Below are 24,707 nucleotides of genomic sequence, written 5' to 3'. Positions count from 1 at the left end.
GCTCAGCTGTGAGCTCAGCCCCAGTTGCTCAGGTCATTACCTAGCCAGGTCTTAGGAACTTCTGAGGGTGGAGACTGCACAGCCTCTGTGGGCAACCTCTTCTTGAGTTCAAGAAAATTCAAGAGAGAGCTAGAGTCTTCTGACTTATGACTTCTGACTTCTGACTTACCTTCTGACTTAGATATGTATATATCCAGAGCAGTATGGATCCATGGCAGGGGGACAAATTTCAGATAATAATAGAAAAGCTGTACTATGAACTGGCTTCAGGCACCGTCCCAGGCTACTTCAGTGCAAAGTGGTTTCTGGGAAGTATAGGACGATGCTGGTCTCTCAGAGTAGTTGCCCAAAACCATCTTAAAAGGACACCACTGCTTGGGTGAGGAGAGGTTAAACATATTTGTCACCAAGCTAGGCTTAATTTCCACATGTTAGGGAAAGAAGGGAAAAAGAGGAAAGAGAAAAGGTGGGTGGGATATACAAGTGAATGGTTACCCAAGGTGGGAGCTGACTGGGCCTTCCATGCTATAGTACGTTTTAAGGCGTACTATAAAATTCATTCACCTCTATGTTGGTGAAAGAGGTGAAAAAAGAGGTGAAAAAAGATGAGGCCTTCTGGGAAGAGACTGGAAGAGTAACCTGGGTGATGATTCCCTCTTATGTCAGAGAAATAAAGGCGAGGTTTATGTTTGAGAGGAGTGGATTTATGTCCTGAAGACAAAGTGAAAAAAAGAGTAGAAGCTTAGTAACTTATGGTGGAAAAGTTCAGCCAATAAAAATTATTTCAGTAACCGTTAAAGGGATGAGAAGCCCTTTTTTATGTGAAGCAAAGACGGACAGATGTATTATTGTGCCATTATGAGGCATGCATTTATAGAGTGGTCTGAAGGAGGTATCTGAGAACATGAGCACTGCTGCTCTGCGCAGTCCCCTCTCCCCCAAATATTGGGGGAAATACTTCCTGAGCAGTCAGTGTTGAGGAGAAAAGGCAGTAGGCAGGTTACAAGTCTAGCCCTTGTAACCTAGCCCTAGCCCTAGCCCTAGCCATCGATCAAGATGACTGACAGCCGTATAAAGTAGCATACATAAAAGTTCGCAAACTCAATACAAGGCTTATTTAATCAATGCTCTTAAGGAGGAGAAATTCCTTCCTCATGGAAGAAAGCAAAGGTATTTGTGATACCATTAAAGAAAAGAAAAGACTGCTTGTCATCTATACATGTTTCATTCATGCAAATTGACTAGTTTTCGCTCCCCCTGTATTGACAGCCTAGTAACACATTAGGTATGTATATATCCAGAGCAGTATGGATCCATGGAAGGGGGACAAATTTCAGATCATAATAAAAAAGCTGTACTATGAACTGTACAACGCAGAATACTAACAGTTAAGTTATCCAGGGGTCTCCTGACAAAGAAAATGCCACTGAGCAGCTGCAGGGGATATTTAGAAACACTGCGTTTAGGACGATGTGGCGTTGGAGGTAAGGTGAGACCTTGTGTTTCTGCTGCGTATAAGGGGTTTTAGGCTTTTTGAATTAGGGAAAGGAACATCTTTAAGCTGGTTAATTAACGTGGCAGGAGCCTCTGTGGTGTCTACAGCTACAGCAGGAGAACATCTGTCTGCAGCAATTAGGCAGGAACTTCCAACTAAAGGGCTGCTCACAGATGGAGCAGATAGCTTGCCAGGCAGATGATGTAGGGCTGTTTATACAAACACACTCTTCCTCTTAAAAGCAATAGAATAGCAAACACATATTGTTGGCAGTCTTTGGGTCTAAAATTAATTATGATAAATCTGAAATGTTAAGTGCCTTCTATTTTGAAAAAATTACACTGGGAGAGGAAAACCCCTCAAACTCATTAAGTAGGGTAAGAATTCATAATAATGTGAGAGAAAAACACGAGGTCTTACTGAAAGTTTATTGTACTGTATAAAATAATACAGCCGTTTGAAGAATGGGCAGAGATGAAGCTTTCTTGGATGTGCAGAATAGCTTTCAGTAAAATTAATATATTTCTACCACCTGTCCTATTTATTACTTTTGTTCAGATTAGAGAATTAAGATTATTAAAGAATTTCTTCTCAGAATCTATCAAACATGTAAGCCTGTTTTGGTCAGGGAAAATATTGCCCTCCGAGGAGTAGGATATGAAATCTTCTGAAGGTACTTGAAGGTACCCTATGGTGTAGGAGATGTTTGTCAGTATGTTTGTTTTTACGGTATGTAATGTTAATAGAAAAGTTCTCATAACACTATGTGCTCCGCTATTGATTAGATGACGCAGGATTTCATGAGAGCTAAAATCTGTTTGATTTCAACAGAAAATATGGTAAGATCTTGGAGAAAAAATCAAGGGAAGAAGTTTGTACTAAACACTGAGGAAAGATGTAGAACAGTTGCCTTTGGTCTCCCCCTGTTCCCTCAACCCTCTCCTAATGTAGTTAAAGAAAACATTTGTACTCTATGGCTACTATTTCTCTTTATGATCATGCACATTTTCTGATGATGGTAAGTAGTGCTATAGAGGTTGTTGGCAAAGGTGCTTATTTTTCCAGTACCTTGTAGTTGTGGAAGAAACTCAAATAACAGCCTCTCTACTGGTTTAGCTACCTCTGCTTTTCTCCGAGGTGCTCATTTGATAGCAAAAGAAAATGTGATACCCTACCTTTTACAACTGCTAGACAAGGTACTGCTCAAAGCAATAATTTCCTATCCTACCAAAACCCATGATTCGCTAAAACATAGTTCAGTTTCTCCATCACATAATTCATCGTATTAGACTGATAAAAAAAAACGGGGGAGGGGTTGGGGGGGTGGGTGCGGAATCCATATCTGAAGGACAAATATTCTGTAGCCAGAGTCGTCTGAGTTCCAATAGATAATAGTGTATAATATCATATTTTTCCTTTGTATGTGTTAGTATGTTGAGGATGAATACAAGCTGTTAGTACTTCTTACTAACAGTTACATATATTTGATTTTAGAAAGCAAGTATTAACCTCAGTTTCCTGCAATTTCTGTCTGTTCCACTCTGGATTTTTACGTGACTGGGGAAAAAAATGATAATAAGTGAATTTTTGATCTGTTTTTTGAAAAGTGTATTGGTCTCTGCTGAATTTTCCATGCAGCCTGACATGATTGCCCTAGGAGTGCGGGGTGTCACTGCTTGTTTTCAGGAAATGGAGTTCTGTGGCTGCTGGATCAAGGTCTTGAATATGTGATATTTCCAAGTTGTCATTTCCAACTGAGTTTCTAAACTGAAATGTCAAGATTCCTCAGTAATATGCAAACAGAATAGTGTCTTTATAATTATGATAGGACCCTGTTCGCCTGAGGTTGTTTCCACTCCCCACCCCCCAACAACTTTTGTTCTTGCATTGACCCCAGTGGTTCCTGCAGCATCTGCAGGCTCTGCAACACCTGAATGCAGATGCAGCCACTCAGTGTCTGAAAAAGAAAGATTTGGGCACAGTGACTGCTGCCCCTGTTTCAGGGACCTGGGGGACCACTGTCTGGGCTGCTCCTTCCATGGAAGGCTCAGGGCAACCTGTCCCTTTCTTCTTGTTACTCCCAACACCACCCCAGACCACGACATTTACTTTTCCAGAGCCTCAGTGATGATGTCAGTTACTGAGATAGGAAAATGGGGTCACAGAGAAAATCAAGCAATGGGAAAGCGACTGGGTCACCTCCAGAACCTGATTCACGTTTCCATAGCATTGAAATTATTTTCCCATTTTATATGCAAATGGAAGGTCAGTTCAGGAAAATGAGATCTGTATTTTCAGGTGAAAAAGCAGGACAGGCTGTTGAACTCCCTTGTGGGGAGTAGCCACTTGTAGGCATTTCCACCAGCCCTTGTGCACATGAGATCTCTCTGCCCAGCAGCCATCTGCATCCACGGCTGCTGAGACACCTGGAGATGGGCCAGCAGATCTCAGAACAACTGCAGGAGCCAACACAAGGACTGAATGCACCAGTACTTGATACCTGAGATCTAGGAAAAACTGTTCTTCCTAGATCTAGGGGAAAAAAAAATTGCTGAGCTTTATTTCATAAAAATGGAGAGAATAGGAACATCTCATACTGAAACAACAAACCTGAAGTATGAGCTCACAGCTGCAGTATACTTGCCACACAAATAAGATGGTGCTGGAAGAAGTGATTTATTTCTCTCTATAGCAATCCCCTTGTGCTGCAGTGGATCCTGTTGCATTCTGGTGAGAGAATTACTTGGTGATTAGGTTTTGGGGAGGAGTAAAACGGGAAGCTTACTTTAAGGTGAACTGGAATATACGTCCTTCGTTATGATTTTAGGCATACTTCTGTCTGCTGGTAAACTTTTAATCAATGTTTTTCTCTGTGTAGTTGATATAGGATCTGTGTTTGAATAGCCATGAATACAGTGTACGTTACCTTGCTGCACTTGTGTGGGAAATAACAAGAGTACAGTGCTTTTCCCAGTAATATACATCTGGTGTTAGAGCCTTGTCCAAAACATTAGTCAGTTTCATAACTGTAGACAGAATTTTATGACAATTCTTCAGTTGTGTGATAATGATTCTTACAAATCTTCATGGACTTTCTCTTCAGCGTAGAACCAAAATAAAATTTAACTTGTTCAAAATGTTCAAGTGTTAAGGTGTTTCACAGGTTTGGTGACACCTAGCCCGATATTTGAGGAGAGAAGGTTCTTGGGAGTTTTCTAGGTAAGACTTCCCGAATTGCTTTTCTATAATAAATTCAAAATCTAATTTGCAGAACCTTTGCATTATATATCATTTGTAAGTAGAGTCTTACCATCTAAAGGATGTTCATGCAGTTCTTGAGACTTCTTAGGTAATCATTAGCTACTGAATATACTGTTAAGGTAGGATCTAGGAAAAACACAACTTTTTTCTGGATGTAACTTTAAGCTATAGTTGGTGTTCATTCAAGCTGATCTGTTTTTAAGAAAAAGACAATGATCGTACTACTTTTTGTGTGTTATGTCTTGCAATTCCCAGAACAAAAAAAAACAAAAAAAAAAAACAAAAAAAAAAAAACAAAAACCCCTCTGCTTAATATGAATTGCACAAGAGTATGATGAGTCGAGAAATACTTTTTATATGCCTTCATACGCACATGCCAAAAAAGTCTTTGCCAGAGTTATTCTCTGTTGGAATTTACAGGGGGTTGTGAAGAGCAAATACTGAAGCGCTGCCTTGCTCTTTCTCCTTTAAAATACTATTTGAGGAGGAGCCTTAGGAGCTGGATTGCTCAGAAAAGGATCTGTTCAATGAATATTTGAGACAGAACTCTTGGGTGCCTACGCTGTAATTTAAAGGTAAATTTTGAGACCAAACAAAATTAAAGTATTGTTTGTACAGTTTATTGTTCCTTTGGGATTTATAAAAACATCTCCAGTAATTTTTGCCTCCACCCAAAAAAGTCTGTTTGTTTGTTGCATTAGAAGCTTCAGATTGCAGTTTCCTCCTCTTTCTGAAAGACTTTAGCAATTATTTGAATTCCCTAAGAACATGTTAAAACACCCGAGACAAAAGACTCAGCTTCTGTTTTCAGCCTTGGTTGTGGAGAAAGGCAGTGTTGCAGCATACGCTGTCAGTGAGAGAAACTGGCATTTCTCACATAAAAATGGTTGAAATATTCATAGTATTTTTTTGCTGGTTTGGTTTTGTTGTTCTTCTATATTAACAGTATATATTAAATAAACACGTATTGACGCAAAGGTTGAGCAGCGAGTTGTTCGTTGTCTGGAAACGAGATTTTTTCCCCACTTCTGTGGAAGGATGTACAGAGTGGGCGGAAGGAGAAAAATACTTTCCCTCCCCTGCTTTGTCCGTCCTCCTCAGCAAGGGGCCAAGCATGATCCGTGTCTGTTTCCAGGGCAAGGCAGGGTTCCCCTCGGTTCCCCTCCCTTCAGGTACGCCTGGTCTTTTCCTCCCAAAGGATAGTGTTTGGTGCAGGTCCCTTATGTGACATTGCCATTTGTAACTTCAGTGTCAAAATGAAATCAAGACTAGGCGTATGTAATTAGGGGATGAGGGAACAAGATGGTGATGTAGAGGATCATTGAAAGGGGCTCTGGTTCCAGTGAGCTGTGTTTAAACCTCTGCACGTCTTGCTAGTCACTCTTCCTTTCAGATACTGAGGTTTTGCAACTTCTGGAATAAGGAGCTGGGATAGAAACCGATATTCACTAGAACAAGTCGGGCAGAGGCTACCTGTCAGCAGCCTGCACGTTTGATGGGCTCAGCAAAGCCGTGGTTGCCAGCATATCTGCGAAGCAGGAAGCCCCAGCGCTGGCTGCTCCTGCCGCTGCTCGGTGTCCCGGTCGGTGCTCAGCCACCTCAGCCAAGGGGAAACACAAAACCAGGTTCTGGGGAAATACCAGTCTGTGCCAAGGGCAAGCACCTAATTAGATTTGTTTATCAACAGTTTGGTAATTACAGAAATATGTAGCTAATTACTTTTATTTGAGCCAGCTCAAGCTCACCTCTCAAGAATGCACAACGAATAAAGAAGGTAAACTGCTATTTATTTGTACTTTAGACAGCAAATATTTGATACAACAGAACTGTAACAGTGAACTGGGCACAGACAGTAGGCTAGTGTTTGAGTAACGTGAGATTATTTCAGAACTTTCGCTTGTGCTACCCTTTTCTAAAGTTTTACATTTTAAATACATAGCAAAGATGGCCCGGATCAGTGATCTATTTAAGTGCAAGAGGTGATGTATTTGCTACATTCGAGCCATGTTGGGGTTCTGGATTTGGTGCTTTGGGGTTTTTTTGTTTGTTGATTTGGTTTGCGTGGGTTTTTTTTTAATCTAATCAATTGTTTGAAAAATACAGTGTAAAAAACAGGAAGAGAAAAGCGTTTTCCAAGCAATAGAACAGTCAAGCACAGCTTCCACTTTTTGCAGCTTTATTCCTTTGTCTAACATCAAAATGAAAAAGGTTCCACTCCAAATAGTTATATTGTCTACATGTGCTGTTTTTATTTTTTTCTAAACAGAAAGACATTCTTATAAGAAAAAGGGGTTTTTATTAAAATAATATTTTCTGATGAAGAAATGTTACATGATAAAATGTGGGCTAGCTCAGGAAATATTCATTTTGAATAAGCAAGTAATACTAAGGTTACCTGTGATTATTTTGGATGAAGTTCTCTTGCCTTATTGTTCAATAATTCGCTGAGTTATGGAGGTATTTGTATGTTCCACAGAGAAACTAAACCAAATTTAAAACCAATAAGGCTTCCAGCTATTTGCCATAGATACTGCTTTTGAATACAAAAAAGACTTTATTGCAATATATGATGTACAAACAAAAGTCAAATCATTAATCTCAAACATTTGTTCCTGCAGTCTTGCGTGTAGATAAAGCTCTCAATCAGAGCAAAGCTTCAGGTGGTGAGTAAAGTTTTCTCCTGCAAGATATTATAGGCACCTTGTGCTGCTGAGCCAACACTCGGTGCTTCCTTCTCCTCCTTCCCCCTTTCATTGCTGTCTCACAGCCAGGAAGGCTCCTGGGGCAGTCCCAACAGCAGGACTTAAAGGCCAACACTGCTGGGCTTCCTGCTACAGTACTCCAGCCTCAGGAGAAGGCAGCGAGTAGAGGGGAGGCTGAATTACCACTGAGTCAAAAAGAAGGGGAGGAAGAAGGGTCACACCCGAGTTAGGAATATATACATACATATATATATATATGTATAGTGCCGAGGGGAGTTGGAAAACAGGAGGTGAAGAGTGTGTAGAGACTGATGAAGGATCATCCTGTGGTTAATGCACAAGATTGAGACTCATTTACTTTATTGTGTCTCGCTTACCTCTAAAGTTGACTGCGCTGATGTACCTTAAGAGGTTGTGCAAGCATCATATGGTCCTTAGAAGTGTTAGATACAGGGACACAGCCGAGACTGAATCTCCTTTGGTGTGAGGCGAATGGCAGCCATGCAATTCTAACACAAAATGAAAAGGGAGTAAATCCCAAAGGTCTTGCACTTTTCCTGCTCGGCCCCTCCACAGGCAAAACTTCTTCTGACCCTTCTTGCATAAAAACTGTCAACAGATTTTAGGTTTTGGCTGATGTTAAGCATTTCAAAAGTAGGTGATGTGTTGCTATAATGGCAATTGCTGTATTACTTACAGCTTTGGACACCTGTCCTTTGTAGTTTCATTGGAAAGGGAGGGTGTAGAAATTTTGTGGGCAAAGCTGTGGAAATAGAGGGAAATTTTCTTAAGTGTCCTGTTAGGAGTTGAAAGCAAATTTTGGTCTGATGGCATGAGTAAAACCTTCTGCATTCATTTTCTTTGAATGTTGTCTAACTTGACTGTTGGCTAGTACAAAAAGCAAAGATCATTAGTTTTATTAGTATTATGGCAATGTAGAAACCTTCTACCAGGACTGCAGGTAGAAGATGCTGTAGAACCACTGAGGCCCTGCAGTAGAGAACTTGCTGTCTACACAGGACAAACAAAACACAGAAGTGGAAAACTGAGGCATGGAAAGGAAACAGTTTGTTCCATAGGAGTCCAGGAAATGAGCTCAGAGTTTATGATTGACATCCCACATTTTAATTCCAAGAGTCCTCTCTCAGAAATAAAAACATTAATCTCAAATTATTGAATATTTCCCAAAGGAAGCTCCATTTGTTCTTTTCCACTTAGGAATTATCAGGATTTTTCTATTAACATTTATGTCAGTATATCAATTGTTATTCTACATAAATTGATTATATATAATATATCAAATCTTAATCATTGGCAATGTTGATACACGTGGATTGTAGTATCAAGCAGTTTCAGCTTGTCTGCATAGTAGTGCCTGAACAGAAAATGAGAATGATGCCTTGTGGCTCAGGTAACTAGTCATTGCAACTCATAAAATGTATATACTTGCAAACAATGGTTCTTGAGGCAATTGTAGAATAAAAAATAAAAAGTTAATTAAAAAGATCACTTAACAAATATTATAGGTAGGTGAGAAATGAGAATGCAGAACAGTAAAGCAAACTTGATTGAATAAATGCTCGACAGTTACCTTAATTTTCTGCAGAATAAGAATCTATTCTTCAACTGCAAAACCCTCACTGGCAGATTCAAGGAGTCCGGTTGTGACCTCACAGTGGAAGCATTTAAAGCATTGATAATGCTCAAATCAGAAGTCCATGTAATAAAATGAGATGTAGGTGTTTGAGAGAATTCAGTTTGAAGTTGCAATACGTAGGCAAATGCAAAGGAGTCTCTGAAAGAGCAGCTGTATCTAGAACATTATTACAGTTAAGAAAATATAATTTATAGTTTGGATAACAGTGTTTGCGTGTAACTATGAGTGAATAAAATTATATCTTTTGGGCACTGGCAATAGAAGTAGCTTGACCTAATGCACTTGCATAGAGATCTGAACTCCATACCTCTTTTTGACATTGGTTTTGGACAAAACACAGATTCTTTGTCCTTTCTCTTTTGCATAAAATGAAAGTCATTATATTAAACTACGTAACCTATTGTGGAAATTTGCGGGTGTGGAATTGGAAGTGTACAAGTCTTAGAAGTTTGTTATTAAATACATGTTTATTTTAATAGTTGGGAGTCTAGCAGAAGACTAGAATCTAAAAAGTACAATTTTAATAACTAATAATGTGGTTTTATTTATGGTGTAGTTTATTTGGGAGAGGGATGGGAGTAGCATGACAGTAAGATATTATCTTCAAAGTTGCCATGGTAATGCAACCTACTACTACCTGTTGCTAAGATCATGCTGTAGCTGTTGTTATTACTTTTATTACAGCTCTTAACATTTCAGGATGTATCTTTTACTTTTCAAGGTGCTATTTTAGATTTAATTTCATACGTGAGAAAACCAGTAAGTTTTGCCATTTCCCAGCAGGGCTCTAGAGCAATGGCAATGTTAGCAATGCAAGAACCTGATTCTGCTAACATAGCTCCCATCCTCTAATGCAGAGTAATTTACGAGCTCTCTCACCATTTAGGAATACAAGAATTATCAAGACAGTTCAGTGCCCTATGTATATTAATACCCACTTTCCCTGGCAAGTCAGTGATCAATATTTGGAGACAGAAAAGACTAAAGCCCCAACAATAATGCAATGTAAAAACTTCAAAATACAGACAGGTGGTTCTTAGCACTAGGAATGGAAATATCCAAGTTATTAGGAGGATCTTGTGCACTGCACGTCTGGTTTCCTGATCCAGCGAGGTGCCCTGGGACTGAACCGGGCTGAGCAGCAGTGTATGACAAGCCTCAGGTCAGCCAAAGTGCTGCCATTGAGGCCCACAGCAGCAGTGAGACTCTCAAGATGCCATCAGTCATATGCTACTGCTTGTGAGTACTATAAGGTGCAGGCAAGAATGGGAATTTTAAATGGATCACTCAAAAAAAAAAAAAAAAAAATCAAGCAGAATCACATCTCCTCCTAGCTGCCTGTCCTCCCAGGCTTTCATTTTCATCTTTTACTTGTGAGTTCAGGCCCCTGGATAGTAGATGTGAGCTCATTGCAATATAGTTCAAGCCAAATATTTACAAAAGTCAAGATGGTTGTCTAAGCTGATCCTTTCAGGTATGGAAGTGATGATAGATGATTTCTGTCTTCTGCACTTACAGCGCAGTATTTATACAGGTCTCCATGCTTTCTCATTGCATTCTTTTTTCCAAGGCCTGTCTCGTGCTTTTAGTTCAGGAACTCTCTATTCTTTGCTACCAGATACTAACGTTCATCTATCTTTTCTTTTATGTATGAAAGCCATTGGCTGAATTTTGCAAAATTCATACCAGCAAGCTCCTATATCTGAATTTCTCATGTCCACAAACTGAAGAGTTTGTATGTGAATAAGCAGTCTGTGTAATTTGCCCATGTTCTTATGCTTGGGGAAGAGTGGCTGGAAAGCTGCCCGGCAGAAAAGGACCTGGGGGTGCTGGTGGACGGCCAGCTTAACATGAGCCAGCAGTGTGCCCAGGTGGCCAAGAAGGCCAACAGCATTCTGGCTTGTATCAGGAATAGCGTGGCCAGCAGGAGCAGGGAAGTGATCGTGCCTCTGTACTCGGCACTGCTGAGGCCTCACCTCGAGTCCTGTGTTCAGTTCTGGGCCCCTCTGTACAAGAGGGACATTGAAGTGCTGGAGCGTGTCCAGAGGAGAGCCACCAGGCTGGTGAGAGGTCTGGAGACCAGGTCATACAAGGAGAGGCTGAGGGAGCTGGGCATGTTTAGCTTGGAGAAGAGGAGGCTGAGGGGAGACCTCATTGCCCTCTACAACTACCTGAAAGGAGGTTGTAGAGAGGTGGGCGTTGGCCTCTTCTCCCAGGTGAATAATGACAGGACCAGAGGAAATGGTCTGAAGCTGTGGCAGGGGAGGTTTAGATTAGATATTAGGAAGAATTACTTTACTGAAAGAGTGGTCAGGCACTGGAACAGCCTGCCCAGGGAGGTGGTTGAGTCACCATCCCTATTGATGTTTAAGAAACGTCTAGCTGTGGCACTTCAGGGCACGCTCTAGTGGCAGAGATTGTAGGTTGTTTGGTTGGACTCGATGGTCTCAAAGGTCCTTTCCAACCATGAAGAGTCTATGATTCTATGCTCCCTTTCTGTCGTTGTATCCTGTGGTTTAGCACTTTCTGTAAACTTTTACATAAACTTTTGTATTTTTGGCTAGAAAATACTGATAGTTGACTAATTACCACACAGTAGTATCAAGGAGCTAGTTACTTCTTTTATAGAGAACAGTACTCCAATTACTATGGCATAACAAGTGCTGGTTTTTGGTTTAACTGTGTTGTGGGATAATACATGGTATGAGCATACACAGTACATGTTGGAGGGTGTGCCCACATTGGTGTGAACTGCAGGTGTATGCGCCTATTATATTGTTTACAAAATAAATACTAACAGAGATAGGGATAATCACAGCGAAAAGCATACTTACAGATAAGAGGTTTGGTGTGGTCTCCGCTGTCTGAATATGATCCTCATGGGCAAGGTCTCAGGTTCTTCCCCTAATATGCTGTGCTCATAACCGTGGCATGTAATTGAGAAACAGAGGTGTATTAGGCTCAATCTGCAGTCAAAGTCAAAAACACGCAACTCTGAAAGGCAGTGTCTTTAAGTGTTAGTCACTGGGCGGAGGCTCCTACACCTCTCCACTGACTTACACCTGCGAGTGTATGAAATACATCTGACCTTAAGGCAATAATTCATAGGCCATTATTAAACTCAGAAAAAAAATTGAAAGCATTTCCAGTGCAATATAGTGTATAGACATTTTGGAAAGCTACCTTCTTTAGAACAGGAAAGATTGTCTATCCTAATCGACTCTGACCATTTTTTCAGTTGGAGGTAGCTACTTAGCTTTGCAGGCTCTGCGTTTGCTCATGCAAGAACAAACAAGTCTGTGAAAAAGGTAATACGGGTACTGCTTCAGTATCTGAATTTCAGATGACTGCAGTTGCCTGGTTCTCTGTGGCAGTTTTCTCATCCTCTTGGAGTTCAGTTGTCTGCAAGCACTTTTTTCCAAAGTCTGCATGTTGTAGTGGCTTTGCCTCAAGGCATTTCAATTCAAAATCTTTTCTACAGAGTTACTGATGTGATCTGAAACAGTTTAAGGGAGCATTTAAAGAGTGTCTGTAAAATACTCCTTTACCTTCACTCTAGATGTTCATTTGTCAGAATGGACCAGCTGTTAAAGGCATGCCTGTGGATCCTGGGCTCTTCCTCTGGCTGTATATCCAGATAGGCTATGCGTCAGTGCAAAAGCAAACTTAGCAGGAGACTTATGACATTGAGGAGGGTTTTATGAAGAGATTGTCATCTTATGTTTCTTGCATTTTTCCTGATTGGCACAAGCGGTGGTGATAATATCATTTAAGAGATTAAGATACAGCAGTTGTATGGATTTTGGTAAGTAAAGGAGGGCCGAAATTACAGTTAGCAGGTACAGTCGGGCAGTGCCACTAGTTTATGTTGAGCATAAGATCCACCATTCACTCCAAAACACAGCTTTGTAAGAAAACAGAGCATGAGTGAAATGTTTCATCTGCAGCTGTTGCTGGTCTGGAGATGGAAATTTGAATAGCTGAAATTCAAGTAACTGACTGGTAAAAACAAAACAAAACAAAAAATCATTCACAGGGTAGGACCACTGCATGGGGAATTAAGTGATTTTCTGCATAAAAAACATCTACAAAACCAAATTATGGGTTCTACACCGTCATTTTATCCCCTTTTTGTAAAATGGGAGTACCAGCAGTTATCTTCCTTGGCAGAGCATTCTGAAATGAAACTGCAGAATGCATTGGATAAAGTCACTACTTATGAGCTCGTTAGGACTATTACCAGAAACAGTAGAACCATACACCATATGGCACAGAAAACCTCATGTTTTGGAATATTTACGCGCTTAAAAATTTGGTGCTTAGAAATGGATCAAGTGAGGTGGCTGACCCAGTTTCTCCTGCTGGAAAAGAGAGTTGTCATGCTAACTGTAACATCAAGTCATCATGTCTGTTCAGAGGAAGTGTTCTTATTCACTGAAAATCTTATGCACATGAGGAAATCTGCGTAAAATGCTTTCTGCAGACAAGAATTTACAACAATAATCGTTATAACACTAAGACAACAGAATGAAAATAATCCAAACAAGCACAAATCCCCATGAACAAGCATTAGACGTCTTCGAATCAAAAATAATTCCAGTAGTTCTGCTACTTGTTTTTAACCTAACTTTTCACCCGAGTTTGCTACTTCTACACAGCAACACTTCCCTCTTTTAGAAAGCTTTCCACCAAAACCAGAATGATGCTTAAAACATCAACAGCTCATCTGCCTCCATCTCAGAAATCCCAAGCCTTTTCATAACTGAAATAGCGAAGGAGCCAGGGGCTTCGTGGACTCCATGAGAGGCCTAATTACTGCCACTCAGTTTTCCATGGAAAGTACTCAGCCACTGCAGTATGTGTCCTACAGCAATCAGCTTAGATATTTGGATGAAAATTGTAGAAAAGCTTAACTAGAATAAATACTTGCAAGCTCTTGTGAATTTGCTGTGGTATTCCTGACTTACCACATGGAGCTGTGTACTAAATAAAGTCAATAATTTAGTGGCTGGTCCTAACTTCTGCTGCATGAAGCTGCTCTGTTGTTTTCTCACAGCTATGGTCCTGTTTTCTCCCCTAATTTGTTGTGCTTTCTCAGTGAAATTGAATCCCACGTCATTTCAGGCAAGTCTTGGAGAAGTTGTTTTCCTCGGTGCAGATGGCTCTTTCCTCCAGATGTGTCAGGCAGCTAAGAGCTGCCTCAGTCTTTTCTTAACCCTTCTGCCTGTCTTGAAATTACGGTGATGCCATAGCCACAGTGGTACCGTGGTTCTTGCCCCACTTCCAATTTTCCCGTGACCATAAGCTGTCGTGCGTCTCAGTCACGTCATATGCTGCACAGGCTCCTGTTTCCTAATGGAGGTTTCTTTGGTTTGTTTGGTTTCTTTTCTTGACTGTTTGTTTTAACAAGGACAAAGCAAAATTCATGTGTGCGGCATCCCCTGGGAGATGTCCCCGCTGGAAGCTCTTGTGGCGGCTTGGCTCTGGCGAGGCTGCAGCCCTTCGTGTTTGCGGCTGCAAATGTTCCAGCCTCGCATCTTCAGCCCGAAGCAGCCAAGGAGAACCTGTACCCTTGCCGTTTCCCTTCGCCCTGCTTGTTTCACTTGGGAACACAATGGGCTGTCAAAATTTCCTGCCCTGTTTCCACAGAATCCTTCCTTTCGCTCCAAAAAGGATTATTTATCTAAAACTGCTAATTGCATAAATTGTCAGAACAATTGTTTAGCTTGATTTTAAGGTGGAGAGCAGAGATGCAAAGGTCTGGTGGACTGATGAAAGTCGCCCTCAAAGTCCTCTGTCAAAGAGAAAAAGAGTGTCTGATGTGTTGCCATGAACGGCCCTTGCCTCTCAGAAATTAAAAAACATGTGGTATGGTGTACATCTGGTGCAATCCCTGTTTTTAGTATCTCTGTTGAGTGTACTTAGAGGTAATTAAAAGTGATAGGAAATAGTATAAATGTTTTCCAAATAAGTGAGCCAAGAAAAAATAGAGGAAGGCAGGTGTGGTTGATTTAGCCCACCACCACTTCCTAACTAATCTTTCTCTAATGATGGAGAAAGAGACTAGGTGGCACCTGGCAAAGTATTTTGAAATAACAGATTCATGAGGTAGAGCTACTTGATAACATCTTTGACTCATCAGAAACTTGCCTTTCCTGAGGGTAAAGTTAGTAATCCTTGAATATAAGGATTTTAGTGGCTTTTACTTAAGTCAGCGGGCATGCAGATTTATTCTGCATATAGATTTCTATAGTGCTAGAAACAGCCCAAACTTTTATTATCTATAAAAAAATGTAAAGTGACACAAATAGCTGATCAGAATCATCAGTAATTTTCCATGATTTAATGTCCTCGGCTTTGCTGGTTAGGTAAAATTCATTCACATTTTCTTAGTTTGAAGAACATAGAGCTGGTAGCAAGTTTATCGATCATCATGCATAGTCCTTACCTATTTCAGGTCATGTTTCAGTGTGTATAAAGCCCATGCCATCAGCTGCTTCAACTGTTTTCATCCCCTCCTTCAGTATGATATTCTTCTGATCACCTAAATGGTTCTTTTCCCACTCTGGTGCTTGTCAACACTGGGCATGACTCCAGGGTGATGTTACAAAATTGCTCTTTAGTGCCTTGATCATCCTCCCAGAGGTCCTTCTCTTTTTCCAGAAGGAAATCAGCTTTCTCAAAGATGGTATTTCAGATGAACTTAACACCAAGTGCTTTGACTAATGGAATTGATACCTCCCTTGCTTTCGCTCTCTTTACTGGAATTACCTTTCCTGAATAGCGTACATACATGTCTGAGTTAGTTCTGTAGGAGAATCAGCAGCACCATGAGAGGAAGCTGGACTACCAGTAAAATGGAAGTGGAAACTGCAGGTATCTGGGCCATAGAGCAGTTGGGGCAGAGAAGGTGACAGTAGCAGTAAACTTTATTTAAAATAACTGTAGCTGAATATACCTGCTATCTCCCAGCTTTGTGTTACCATCAAGTCTCACTAGTGCTCTCCTAATTCTGTGTCAAGATTATCAATAAAAACTTTTAAGACCATTCCCAGTATGAATCCTCTGCAGATCATGCAGTAATTGTTCCCAAGCAAAAGTTTCCTCTCGTTGCACCCTGTTATCTTCTTGCTTTTAATCTTTTCCAACTTCAATTTTTGTACTCATCTCTCACCTTCTCTTATATGTTTAACAGAGTCCATATGGTTGAAGTGCACTACAGTATTGATTTTTTCCTCTTGTCTAACAGCTATTTTATTCAAGGTGATTAAGTATCAAGTTTTATCTTGTATGGCCTACTTTTGGCAAGCCCACATTGTGTGTTCTTCCATGTTCCAGTTGTCTACCTACCTTTAGTGTTCTCTTCACCAAAATTCGGGGTCGCGGTATTTAGATCGGAGTAATGCAATGTTTTCAATATGTAGCTGTGTAAGATTTTGTTATTCTCTAGTTCTATGGTACCTCTTTTCATATGATAGATACATTATTTCATGTCCAGAAAGAAAATCATCCTTTCTGAGTTTACAGTATCATATATCTTGGGTTTTTCCAGATTTCTGGAGTTTGAATTTCTCTCTTTTTTCCCAAAGTATCATTTGGTTTAGTCACATGTTTATCAGTATGTTAATGCAGGGGATTATTTCCAGTTTCCTGTTAATTCATTGGTGCGTACAGAAAAACAAAAGCCTCAATCAAGGCATGCTCTGCATTTACACCCATTCTTAATTTGCTGATGCTTGTATTAGAGGCAGGCTCAAGCCTGCCTGATTTTGGGGGGGTTTATATAATGTGTACCATATGCTTGCCATTCTTACACTTTCTGCACGAGTCAGCCAATCTGATGGGTCTACCTGTGGCAGAGAGAAGCGTTTTTAAGTCCGGGTGCTGCCTTGCGAGCTCTGACTCATGGGTACTGATGAATCTGGCTTCGGCGTCTTGCAAACTCTCCAGCTATTAGCTCCACCCTTCTGCCCTTTAACAGAAGGATCACGGGGGAATTAGATTTATATACCTCTGTTGCCGCAAGTTGCACGTGATTTTAAGCTGCTGATGAAGGTAGACCCACGCTATTGTCATACCTTGGAAGTGCAACAGCTGAAGAGCAGGCAGAAGTTTGCACCTCCTGGCCCTGCTATCAGGAGGGGTAAGTGGGGTCAACAACAGCTCGACTTGTTTTGGGCTGGTTCCTTAGAGCGAGGCGTTGGCAAGCGGGAGCTGCGTACAGGGAACATGTGTTCTGTCTCTGGAAACAAAAAAAGCAAAGCAAAAGTACGGGTGAGAGAAAATAGATTTATATTTGTAATCAAAAGTGACTTGTTTGAAATAGTCTTAATTTGAGTGCACGCTTCTATGTCTTTCGTACCTCTAAGGACCCCTAGAGGGCACGGAAGTTTTTCTCCATCTCGAATATTTAACTTAATAGTTCTACTTGGCTTTCTTCCCTGACACATAATTGTAAGCACATTTTAAGTGAACATTAAATAGAAAAAAATAGCAGCATCTAACTAGGTCCTTCTTCTATGCTGCAAGATGTTTTCTTGTTTTTAAACACAAGCAGTAGAAGCTAGCACTAGCAGCCAAATTCTTAAATTATTTTTGTTTAGATTAGTCAGATGCTAGATTTGTATCCCAGAGGAAGCACAATTCAAACTAACTAATAATTCATAATTTTATTGCAAACTTTGGGAGGCCTAGAGTGTGAGCTGTCGGAGGAAGTGCAGTGGGTGCGCTTTCAGCAGTACGGCCTGTGTTTCTGCAGAGGAGGAATTGGTGAAGAACTAGAGTACTCCAACCTGAACTTCTAAAATCTCCAAACTTCATCTTATTTAAGAATTTTTAATATTTTGGTCTTGCTATTTGCCTGTAAAGAAATGATTACATTACAGTACAAGATATTTAAGGTTATAGAAATGTGAAAATGACGTCTGCTTCCCACTACTTCCGAAGTAAGAGTTTTTGTAACTCTTACTCATCCTGAGTAGCATTTTTCCCTTGAATGAGTTTTGCCTATTTCATCAGTATTACATGGTAAGTCGGGTACTAATCAGTGTGATTTACGCAGCCATACTAATTTTTAGTATTGTGTTGTCACTTTGTGATATTTAAATATACATCCTAAAGCTCTGGAGTAATACTTACCTGAGAACATCAGGTTTCACTTACGTAAAGCCGCCTCAGTGTTTGAGGAGAAGGCTGACATTTTCCAGACTGCTCAAAGAGCAGAAGGTAAAACAAAAACAAACAAGCAAACAAAAACACCTGAAAAAAATCTTCATATTTTATGGGGATTTTTTCATCAGCTCATGATTTTGAGACCAGTCGCAGAGCTTTGGAGGTTGGGCGGACTGTGAGCCTAGTCCGAGGTTGAGACCTTGGTGCGTGATGCCATGACAGTCAGAATCCAACTGGTCTTGTCTGGGAAAAAAAAATGGACCTCTACACCACTCCTGAAGCAGTGAGAGTCTACTTACTGGGCAAGAAGCTGCTCAATAGGATAAACACGAGGGGTTTTTGTGCCTTTGTTCTGACAAGAGGATCAGCTGTATTGCTTTACCCAATTACCCAGGGATGTCATGGGAGATGATTTTCTGGACCTTGGTTTTCCCACTGGAGGAGCGCAACGTCATCACTTTGAATAGAAAATAGATCTAGATCTAAACAGCAGAAAAAGGCAGCTGCCCCTTCTAACGTCTCTGGGGATTTTGTGTTTTGCAGGAGATGCACGGGTGAGAGGTCAGACAGGGGTTCTCTCCGAGCGCCGGGGCTCCTACCCGTTTATAGACTTCCGTCTTCTTAACAGTAAGTGCAATCCTTCCTTTTGGTCTGAATTTAAAAAAATAAAAATCTGATTGAAAGCGTACGAACCAAAGTATCTCATTTCCTACATCTCTGTAGTTCAGCAGGCTTCATACAATCAGCATTAATAATTCTATTATTTCCACCCAGTGTTTAACTGTGAAATGTTTTGATTATATGAATACTGTCCATAATGCTGAATCTGTCAAGTGAATACAGTAGTGCCATGGGGTGTGCTGGGGGGAGCATGGGGTGCTTCAGAATTAAAAAGATAAACCTCTGTGTCCTTTAGCCTCTTAGCCAACAGTTGGAACAGATTTATGTGAGTCTGTTATCCGGTCATATAGAATTGGCACAGAAGGGGAGCATGTGACAGCGCTGACCAGTGGTTTACAATAACATTAATTTTTCCAACAATTAGAACCCAATCCAAAGCCCCATGGAGTCTTCTCATTGACGTCAATGGATTTTGGGTCAGGCCAGCAGTGAACATCTGTTAAAAATAATCTTAACCTCATTTTGATTGAAGTTATTTTGCCACTGTTGTAAATAAAGGAGGGCAAATCTAAAAGGAAAAAAAAAAAAGTCAGAATCCTGTTGTTTTTTTCACCTGACAGATTCTGTATATTGATGCAGGCCATCAACATAGAGAATATTTCAGAAATAAAATAAAATAAAATAAAATAAAATAAAATAAAATAAAATAAAATAAAATAAAATAAAATAAAATAAAATAAAATAAAATAAAATAAACAGAGAAGTCTTAGTCTTGGGCCCTCTAGCATTCATTCTGGATGCTGTGTTAACTCCAGTGTTCAGACACAGGCAGATCTCAATGTGTCCTTGTGTACTGCACAGACCACTCCATGTAACCTTTGAAACTTAAGTTACTCGCTGTCTTCATCAAAACAGACTGACACTGCAACAGTTTGTTTAGTGATGACACTTTTAAGCTTCTAGCTATTATGCTTTTCATTAAAAAGCAATTATCAAACCAAAGTTTTATGTTCTCTTACGCACTGCTTTCCCCAGTGCCTGGGGAAGGGGAGGGGAGGTAGGTGGTAGGGAGGTGGGGGAAGAAGCCCAGCCGCAAAGGGTGAGCTCTGGCTGGCAGTCGGGAGAAAAGAGGGGCTATTAGGAAGGGGAGGACTTCAACTTGGGATATTCTGTGATTCTATGATTCTATGACTTGGGCTCTGAGCGGCTGCATTCGCCCAAGCTGGCAAAGTTACTGCTGCCTGGCAAAGGGCTTGCTTTCAGTCTTGCTGATACAAGGTATTTTTTAGGTCATCAGTCTATTAGAGTGCTTGCTATGGCTGAGGCAGAAAGTCATAAGGGGTAAGATGGGTCCAGCAGTTTTCCCAGGACAAAGGGAATAACATACTGTTTGATCAGAGCTCTAAGGATAATTTAGCCCTGGCTTGCCAATGAAAAATGTGAAGAAAAACCTGTTTTAGGCTAGCTGGAAATATTACTGTTGATGCCCTTATAAAGACTGACAGAAAATAAAATACTTCTTTTCATTCCTTTGCCAGGAAGTAAAGAGACTTTGATATTATTTGATCATATACATCTGTCTGTCAAATCCATTTCTGCTGTGCATACCATATAAACAGCACAAACCATGGTCCTGCACATACTATCAAAAAGAAATGTATATAAATGTCACTACTGCAAACTTTTTTGAAAAATGCCTAACTGAGGCTTACAGTAAAATTTTGGCACTGTGTTACATTTGCTTTGGGGCAATAACTGACAGGCAGCAACCGTATAGTGAAAGCTGTTACAGTAAGGGAGGGATGAGGCAGAGAAAATTTTATGGTAAATAAAATACCATAACCGGAAGTTATAAAGAAATGCAGCATAAGCATTATTCCAGCTTCTCACTAATTCAGGCAAACTGAGCTCACATAGTGATTGTTTCCTCTACCATCTGAATTATTATTCCAAATAACAGTACCACCGTTGTTTTAAAGTAAGGGAAAACGCTGAAGCTCATTCTTGAACAGAGTTGACATTCATTTTGAAAATTGCATTTTAAAAAAAGATTCAGGGCATTGTTATTTAACGTCAGACTAAAGGTTACTTCAATGTAACTTCTTTAATGTGCTTACAGATTCAGTCAAACTAGTGGATTTTTCCCTATTATGGCTATTAAGGGTTAACACCGAGTAGACCGTATCTTTTGTTTTTTCTGGAGTCCTGCAGTAAAGTCGCTGTGTAACTCAAGACACAGTTAAGTCTTTTTGGATAGGAAAACTTCCTGTGCTCTGAAAATGGGATCTTCTGTAGCCCTAATCAAAGCCAACTGGATTAATGTTGGCTTCTTGCTGTTTGAGCTAACGTCTGTGATGCCATCTCCACATTCCTCCGGTGCCTCTCTGCAATATATAGAAACTTAGCAAGTGCTGTTTCACCTTGTCAGTGCCATGCTGTCAGGACCGTGAGGATTTTGCAGGATCCTGTCTGGAGGAGATGCAAGGCTTTATCATCTTCCTGTCTTTCCTCTACCTAGTCGCAAGCTTTCCGGGAGGTGTAATTGCACTGGTGGGTTTGGGGACTCTTAAGGTGATTCTGACATACAAAACTGAATGTAAAATATCCCCACATCACCAAGAACTCCCTGGTTCTGCATTGTGGGGAGCGTATGTTTGCCTCAGCCTCCTGAGTCAGTCCCTGCAACTTGTGGAGACCTGCATGGCCAACCACACACTCCATTGTGTTGATGGTATCGAGCCAGGAGCTTCAGGCAAAGCTACGTAGCAGCTCCTCTCCCCGGGGAAGCTGCGGCAGCCGATGTGTGTTAGCCAGCCTGGTGTGAAGACCCCAGGAGGCACGCTGACCCATCCCTTTTTCCATCCTGCTGTGATGAGGCAAGGGGACAACCACCTGCTCCTGGTGGCCACAGATATACCCCAGAAAAAAATAAGCTGGACATGGCAGACCTGGGGCTCTGTTCACTAGGGTGCTTATGAACAAATATTCAGACTTTACAAACTGCTAACCTAAAAGATACAAATTTTGCACAGCCATACAGGTTTACAGGAAAACAGGGAGAGGGTTTCCTCTTCATGTAAATGGGAACAGCACGATTAAAAAAGACATAGCATTAGCTTATTTTCCAGAAGGAGTAATGGGATGGAATAGCCAAGTGTTATGTGCCATCGCGTAGCTGAATACAATGTATAAATGCTGTAAGATTGATTCCAAATCAAACCTCACAAATTTTAGAGAAGTTTGACTCTGAACTCGGTAGCTCTAGCTTGTAACTGAACCTAACGCAGGTTGAAATTAGTGATGTCAGTTTTTTGGCACTTTTACATTTCTGTGAATTAAATGAACCTTCTTGTGTTCCTGGGACAGAAAAGGAGTTAAACTGAATAGGTGCAGTGTAATAATTCAGAATTTGAAACACTTCTGCAGTGAAAATTAACTTGATCCAATTTTCCTTTTAGCAAATCATAGTTTGGATTAGAGAAATAAAGGACCGTAGGGTAAGGCAGCAATAATTTAGTTCTCTGATTGACAAGGTTGCTCGGTGAGTCATTGAACCAGATCCCTGCACTAATATGCGTTAATTAAAATTGATTTCATTATCCCCTGGTGAGTTGTGCTGGTGACTGTGATGGTACTTTTCTTCATTGCTTAAACCAAAAGTCTGAGGGAATTCCTTGTGATAAATCTAGAATTGTGGGTGAGCGTGCCGCAATAACCAAGAATACCGCACCCTGCTCCAGTTATATTAGATACTTTGTTTAATTGCCAAATGAAATTAAGTGTAGTAACAAAATAACATAGTTTACATCTCAGATGAGTAAGGTTTTATTTACAAATTTGCTTGTCAAGCTTTCAGTCAGAAGATAAGGAGATTCTTAAGACTTAAATAGTGATTCTCCAGTTCCCATCCTGTTCATGCTAAGCTTTTCTCTGGATTGAATTTCTGCTTGCAAATGACAAAATTATTAGCCTCTAATTGATTATATTTAAATATGTCTGTCATGGATGAATATAATTAAAATTGGTTTTGTTTGCATTTTTAACTTTTCCTGAAAAATTCTTTAATAGGGGGACTTTGTTTTTGTCGCAGTATCAGTCATGCCATAACCTTCATTATCTTACACCTGCTTGTTTTCAGTAAGCCATCCGCAGTATCTCAGTGTCTGACAGAATTCACTGATCGATACATTGACGTAGGAGGGCTAACAAGGAAAGGGACGGGATATGGTATGTGACCTATAAAGTGGAGTCTCTGTACCAAAACGGTATTACCCAGAGAGATTTCTGTTTTCTTACGCCTCGCACAATGGAAACATAGAGTGGGATCGGAGAATATCTAAAAGGTCAAAACATGTCTGTAGACAGTCTAAAGGTATAACTGCATATTGCCTAGGATCTTGCTATTAGCAAGCAGGTAGAAGTCGAGTCCAAAAAAAAACCCCACCTACTTTAAGCTTAGCTTAGCAAATTAAGTTAGTATAGATTATATACTTCCAGTACCAGATGGTGATAAACAGTGATACTAGGTACCATTCAGTCTCTGTCCTTCATTTGCTGTCTGATCTGAGTCAAGCAAAATCCTCTGGTTTTCAGTCTGTTTGCAAATGAAGTGTTGCTTTGCAGGCATGTGATGGATTAGGTACTACAGAAATGAAGAGTGTTGTCAGGGTTAGTAAGGGAAGATATGAACTCATGAAAAAGTCTCCATCTCAGAGAACCAAATTCTGTGGACGTTTGAATCTGTGGTTTCTGTCTGTCTACAGAAGGGTCCATTTGCAAAATTTACATTCATTTTTGGGTTTGGATTTTGAACAACTCCAGGGCTTTCAGGTAGGGCCCATCTCCAGGGAAAATAAAACTCAACCACAGCCAAGCCACCAACCCAAAACTGAACCATCAAGTAACCTGAACCCGAATGAGTGAGGTTAAAAAGAGTTTGGTTAACTGTCTTGTTTTGTTGCCTTTGGCTAGAAAAAGAAGTGGGAGTGAGAGATGCCTTTTTAGATATTTCTGACCCAGGTTAAATTGGGACACTTAAGGTCTTGTGAGGAAGTTTCAAGGGCTGATTGGATTACTCAGATCCCAACCCAGCCTGTGGAGATGACTCCAAAGTTCCAGATGGTTATTAAATTAGAAAGGGAGAGATCTTATGAGGTCTGCACCATTTCTACCTAATACCTTCCTTGGTTCCTCATGGATAAGCACATCCAAAGATACTCATCAACATCCTGAAGGCACACGGACTTCTTAATCTGGGTAGCTTGTATCTGGTTTGAATGGGAAGAACATTTACAGAACTGAAGTCAGTTTATGGCCTTGCTTTCAGTTTCCTATTCAAGGAAGAGGAATTGGGATTCTCTTAAAAATGTTTTAGCTCAAAGATTGTTCTGTTTTCTAATAACACTTCACTATATTAAAAAATTCTTCCTATCATTGGAAGTCACTCTGTTTCCCCCCTTTCATCAAATAACAGCAAGATGGTTTTTTTGTTCAGGTTGGTTTTGGGTTTGGTTTTGTGGTGGGTTTTTTTTTGGGGGGTGGGGAGTTTAAGAGTTTTATCTGCAAAATTTAATAACAAAGTAGATGATTGAAAAGTGTGTTCTACTTCCGCCATTCCTGCTCTTTGTTTAGCTTTTACACTACATTTGTAGAAAATGAAAGCCAGAATGTAAAACTGATCAATGCATGTGCCTTGATATGCTAACAAAATGAAGCATGAGAACACGCAGAGCAAACAAAAACCCAGATGTACTGCACACACAAAGTCTTAATGAACACTGACATGATTATACAGGTTTGT

At 40.4% G+C, this 24,707-nt stretch overlaps 1 protein-coding gene across 2 annotated transcripts in view; it reads left to right on the top strand.

Annotated features, from left to right (window-relative positions):
* The window catches only part of PDE7B (phosphodiesterase 7B), a 179,836-nt gene that overhangs the window by 122,835 nt on the left and 32,294 nt on the right, over window positions 1-24,707 (top strand). For both annotated transcript variants that reach the window (XM_063329534.1, XM_063329535.1), the window contains one exon: window positions 18,830-18,913. In XM_063329534.1, the coding sequence (XP_063185604.1) occupies window positions 18,830-18,913 (84 nt within the window). The remainder of the gene's footprint in view (window positions 1-18,829; window positions 18,914-24,707) is intronic.

This window comes from Chroicocephalus ridibundus, chromosome 3, assembly GCF_963924245.1.
Source record: "Chroicocephalus ridibundus chromosome 3, bChrRid1.1, whole genome shotgun sequence".
Taxonomy (NCBI): domain Eukaryota; kingdom Metazoa; phylum Chordata; class Aves; order Charadriiformes; family Laridae; genus Chroicocephalus; species Chroicocephalus ridibundus.
Note: the sequence above shows the minus strand (reverse complement) of the source record. Positions and strands in the feature narration are given on the sequence as shown.